Source organism: Ochotona princeps, chromosome 19 (assembly GCF_030435755.1).
Source record: "Ochotona princeps isolate mOchPri1 chromosome 19, mOchPri1.hap1, whole genome shotgun sequence".
NCBI classification, from domain to species: Eukaryota; Metazoa; Chordata; class Mammalia; order Lagomorpha; family Ochotonidae; genus Ochotona; species Ochotona princeps.
The window spans coordinates 5,600,085-5,605,025 of NC_080850.1; the positions used below are offsets into that span (position 1 = coordinate 5,600,085).

The 4,941-nt window shown below is 53.5% G+C and overlaps 1 protein-coding gene across 1 annotated transcript; it reads left to right on the top strand.

Moving 5' to 3' along the window:
* Positions 1-80: 80 nt before the first annotated feature.
* On the top strand, positions 81-2,469 carry DUSP1 (dual specificity phosphatase 1). The gene is made up of 4 exons (XM_004587422.3): positions 81-700; positions 955-1,100; positions 1,443-1,662; positions 2,053-2,469. Exons 1-4 carry the CDS (start codon positions 334-336, stop codon positions 2,424-2,426), a joined length of 1,107 nt encoding a protein of 368 aa, XP_004587479.1. The 5' UTR covers positions 81-333; the 3' UTR covers positions 2,427-2,469.
* Positions 2,470-4,941: the final 2,472 nt, after the last annotated feature.

The following is a 4,941-nucleotide window of genomic DNA, read 5'->3' on the forward strand; positions in this document are numbered from 1 at the left end:
TGGCTCCGTCCCGCCCCGTCCCGCCCCCGGAGAGCTTGCATATAACCGTGCTGCCCCGCGGGCCGAGCTCGCCGCGAAGGGGACGACTCGCTGGTAGAAGGAACGCTTGCTGGAGAAGGGACAGCCCAAGGAGCGGCGAGAAAGCTCCGGTGGCTGCAGTCCCGCGTGACGCCCCTCGCTCGTTCCAAAGAGCAGTGTTTTTGTTTCACGCACACAGAGACTCAGGGTCGGGCTCTTTCCTCGAAAGCCACCGCCGCCGCCCTTGCCTTGGGCACCCAAGCACAGACAAAGAGCACCGGAACGACTTGCACGCTGGGGGCTCTGAGGTCGGCCATGGTCATGGAGGTGGGCATCCTGGACGCCGGGGGCCTGCAGGCGCTGCTGCGGGAGCGCGCGGGGCAGTGCCTGCTGTTGGACTGCCGCTCCTTCTTCGCCTTCAACGCGGGCCACATAGCCGGCTCGGTCAACGTGCGCTTCAGCACCATCGTGCGACGTCGGGCCAAGGGCGCCATGGGCCTGGAGCATATCGTGCCCAACGCCGAACTGCGCGGCCGGCTGCTCGCCGGGTCCTACCACGCCGTGGTGTTGCTGGACGAGCGCAGCGCCGCCCTGGATGGCGCCAAACGCGACGGCACCCTGGCTCTGGCGGCCGGTGCGCTCTGCCGCGAGGCGCGCGCAGCGCACGTCTTTTTCCTCCAAGGTATGTCCCCGCGGCAGCTTGGTGCTACTGTGGACCCTGGGTCTTGGGCTCCTGGTTGTGGTGCTGCTGGTGTGGGGCGCCCCACCTGGAGCGCGTGAGCGCCGGAGGCTTGTCATGGGCTTTGTTTGAGCCCCGGGAACAAAGGCTTGTTTGGGGCTTTGCGAGGTGAACTCGGAGCACTTCGTGGGTCGGGGGGGAGGGGCGTTGTGCGAAGCGTACTGGATGTTCACAAACCCTTGTCTCTGTGTTCCTAGGAGGTTATGAAGCGTTTTCAGCTTCCTGCCCAGAGCTGTGCAGCAAACAGTCTACCCCCATGGGGCTCAGCCTTCCCCTGACGGCGAGTGTCCCCGACAACACGGAATCCGGATGCAGCTCTTGCAGCACCCCGCTGTACGATCAGGTCAGTGGCAGCCGGTGCCAGAGAGAAGGGAGAAGCCAAGGTCTGCGGGTCCTGGCCCAGACTGCCCGCAGCCAGAATATAGAAAGTGACCTGCAGCTTTATTTATAACTGGGGACTTAAGGATCTTAAGTGGTCTGATGGCCCAGTTTCTGATGGATGGCACTGCAGAAATAGTGGTGAACTTGTGGGCCCTGCCAAGGCAGATGGCCTGGGTCCCCCGTTTATTTATACTGCAATAGTAAGCAGGACCGAAAAGTTCTCCCAGCTGACTGGGGAGTTCTGGTGGGTGTTGCTGTTGCCGTGGCGCCAGCCTGATGAGCGTTGGTTGTTTCTGCTTTTCAGGGTGGCCCAGTGGAGATCTTGCCCTTCCTGTACCTGGGCAGTGCCTACCACGCTTCCCGCAAGGACATGCTGGATGCCTTGGGTATCACCGCCTTGATCAACGTCTCTGCCAATTGCCCTAATCACTTTGAGGATCACTATCAATACAAGAGCATCCCCGTGGAGGACAACCACAAGGCGGACATCAGCTCGTGGTTCAACGAGGCCATTGACTTCATAGGTAAGCAGAACTGCATAGCCTGGGACTTGTGCCTCTCCCTTGTGGTTTAGCCACTTAGCCTAAGTGGCCGGAACTGGCCTCGTATTCTCTGAGCCTTCCAAGACATTCATTGTCCAACTCGTGTGGGCATCTTCCTCCTAGCAAAATGCGTCCCGCCGAGCAGGTTAGCAAACAGGTGTAAGAAATTATCTTGCCCCAAAATCAGTCTGCTCAGAGTTGATAACACTATCAACTGGGTTTAAACCACCTGACTGTCCTTTGCCCAGTGCCTTGTCCCTGGCAGTGACATAGGTGCCATTGGCCATCTCTGTGTGCTGTGGGTTCTTCACACTCTCTGCCTGGACTTGAACTCTCCAGTAACCCACCACATTATCTTTTTTTTCCTTCCAGACTCCATCAAGAATGCAGGAGGGAGAGTGTTTGTGCACTGCCAGGCGGGCATCTCCCGCTCGGCCACCATCTGCCTTGCTTACCTCATGAGGACTAACCGGGTCAAGCTGGACGAGGCCTTCGAGTTTGTGAAGCAGAGGCGGAGCATCATCTCCCCCAACTTCAGTTTCATGGGCCAGCTGCTGCAGTTCGAGTCCCAGGTGCTGGCCCCGCACTGCTCAGCTGAGGCCGGCAGCCCCGCCATGGCTGTGCTCGACCGAGGCGCCTCCACCACCACCACCGTCTTCAACTTCCCCGTCTCCATCCCTGTGCACCCCACGAACAGTGCCCTGAGCTACCTGCAGAGTCCCATCACCACCTCTCCCAGCTGCTGAGAGGCCGGGGACAGGGTGAGGGAGTGCCATGCCCACATTCCCATCTGCCCGGAACTCTAGGCTCTCCTCCTGGGGAGGAGAAAGGCAATAACTCCGTGGAGGTGGCTCACGGGGGCTGGTCCTTATTTTCATTTCACCCTACATCGTCCACTGATCTGCACACAGTCGTGGCCATGCACTCGGCACTCGGACCAATAGGGAGTGGGTGCGTCAAGTCCTGCTGACCACACAGGGCAAAAGCAAAGGACTGGGTGTGAGTGGGGCTCTTTTTGACTTGCGCCTGGTGTTTTTGTTTTGTTTTGTTTTGTAGAAATCATGCTTGACATACCTACCAGTATTACCATTCCTGAAGACATATACCTTATTTATTTTTGTGTAGGTGGTCCACCTTCACAGCTGTCCGTGTCTACTTCTAGAAGAACCAAATACCTCAATTTTTGTGTTTTGAGTACTGTACCGTCTTTGTACATATAGACCCAGTGGAGAGTCTTTGTTCAGCACTGATAGAAAGCACCAGTGTTTGGGTTTTTGTTTGTTTGTTTTTTAGTTACCCACGGTTGTATGTTTTGCCGATTATTTATGACCTGAAATAATATATTTCTTCTTCTAAGAAGACATTTTGTTACGTAAGGATGACTTTTTTATACAACAGAATAAATTATGGCATTTCTATTGAAATTGCGATGCTCTTACTTCCTTTGGGGACCACATCCAACTCCTTGCCTGCCAGTGGAATGAGGAAAGAACTGGGGCGAGGGCCCTCAAAATCTGTATTGGCATCTGATCCTGTCCCCCTGGGTGGCCCAAGTGGGAGCTGAGCTCTAAGGGAGGCAGGTCAGAGATCTACCGTGAAACATCAGATGCTGCAGCTCAGGTCCAAGCGAGAGGGTCCGAGTGCCCACCTGTCCCCTTTCTAACCTTGCTGTCACCTGGGGTGCCCAGGTGTCCCCAGAGCCATCTTACCTGGCTGCCTTCTGCTCCCTCTACTCTCAGACTGTGCCAGATGTGGATGAAAAAAGTTTCCTAAGCACTTGACATGGGTACAGGTGTTTCTGTCTTGGGAGGCGGCATGCGTCACCTGCCCAGCTGGGTCTTTGCAGATGATGCTGAGAGTCAGCATAGTGAGAGAATCAGAACCCGTCGCCTGTCTTGTTGCCTAATTCTTGGAGCTTTCGATTTTATTATTTAATTCCTGTGCTCGCCATACTTGTTCAGATCCTTGTTTCTGTGAAACTAGTATACCTAGTGGCAAAAAAAAAAAAAAACCTCCCAGTACTGTAAGCAGTTGCAGTATACAGAAATCACCTGCCAGGCTCACACCCTGAACCGGACCACCGAGAGGGGTTTGGGACAGTGTGGATGCCCAGTTGTGCAAATGAATAGACTCAGCATTCCGGGCAGCAGCTTCCTGCTTCAGCTGCCTTGCTTCATCTGAGCTGACAATTTTGAGGCAGCAGGTGGGTGATGAAGCTTGACTTGCTCTGGGGCAAGATTCTGAAGTTCTTAGCTTCTCTCTTGCCAGGCAGAGAAAGGTATAATTAAGTATGAATGCATAACTTAATCTATAATGCTGAATTAAATGACAGCTAAGCTCCTTTGGGTTATTAGAGGTCCCCTTTAACCTGGATTCAGATTGGTGAGAGGCAGAAAGAGGGAAATTACTCCTCAAGTTAGCTAGTAATACTCTCCTGGCCCACTGCCTGTTCCAGGTCCTGACACACACTCAGTGTCCTTGACTTTGTACTCCTGGGAGCAAGGTTCCTGTGTCCTGAGTTCTAAGCATTTGTCCTGGGCTGGCAAGCTCACTTTCTTGGCTGGGTTGTTTACATCCTGTGGCAGGCATATTCCTGATGTTTTTATTTCCACCTTAGAAGAAACTGACTGTTGCAAATGTCTCCCTTTGTAGAAATGTACCAGGGCTGTTGTCCGTGGCAGATGCCACGGCTCACTTCCCTGTGGGCTTAGGCCTTCGCTTTCTGCTTGGCAGGTCCTGGCTGAACCCAAATGAATCTCCAGTGTGACCTATTCAATGGAAAAATACAGCAACTGCCTAAGGGATCAGCCAGTGAAAACAACCTCACTCACTTCTCCAGCTTAATCCGGAGAGCCAGGGAGAATAACCCTCTTTGTCGAGGTGTTGGATGTGCTATGCCCAGGGCCTCCCAACAGTGTCACATTTGGCACGGGACTCTTCTTGCTTGGGACAGTTATTAAGATCTCATGAAAAGGAAGATAATGAAAATGATAAGTTGTTTGCCATTTTTTGTGCAAGTCAAAGTAAAGGAAACTTAATCATACAATAAGGATGATGTAGTGGTAACAGCTGTCAGCTTTAGGGCTAAGGTGGCATTTCTGAACTAAAAGGTTTTGCCTGCGTTTGCATTTAACCTGTGTCAGCAACACCCATTTAACAACAGCAGGAAACCCAAGTCCAGAGAGGTGACATAGCACACTCGAGGTCACAGAGCAAGTCCAGGGCATTGCGGAGGTGGGAACCCAGGTGTGAAGGAAAGCT

Bases quoted from the DNA above. Each gene is read 5' to 3' on its own strand.
- DUSP1 (XM_004587422.3), top strand. From the start codon at position 334: ATGGTCATGGAGGTGGGCATCCTGGACGCCGGGGGCCTGCAGGCGCTG. The intron at 1,101-1,442 runs GTCAGTGGCAGC...TCTGCTTTTCAG, and splicing joins GCACCCCGCTGTACGATCAG to GGTGGCCCAGTGGAGATCTT. The intron at 1,663-2,052 runs GTAAGCAGAACT...TTTTCCTTCCAG, and splicing joins CGAGGCCATTGACTTCATAG to ACTCCATCAAGAATGCAGGA.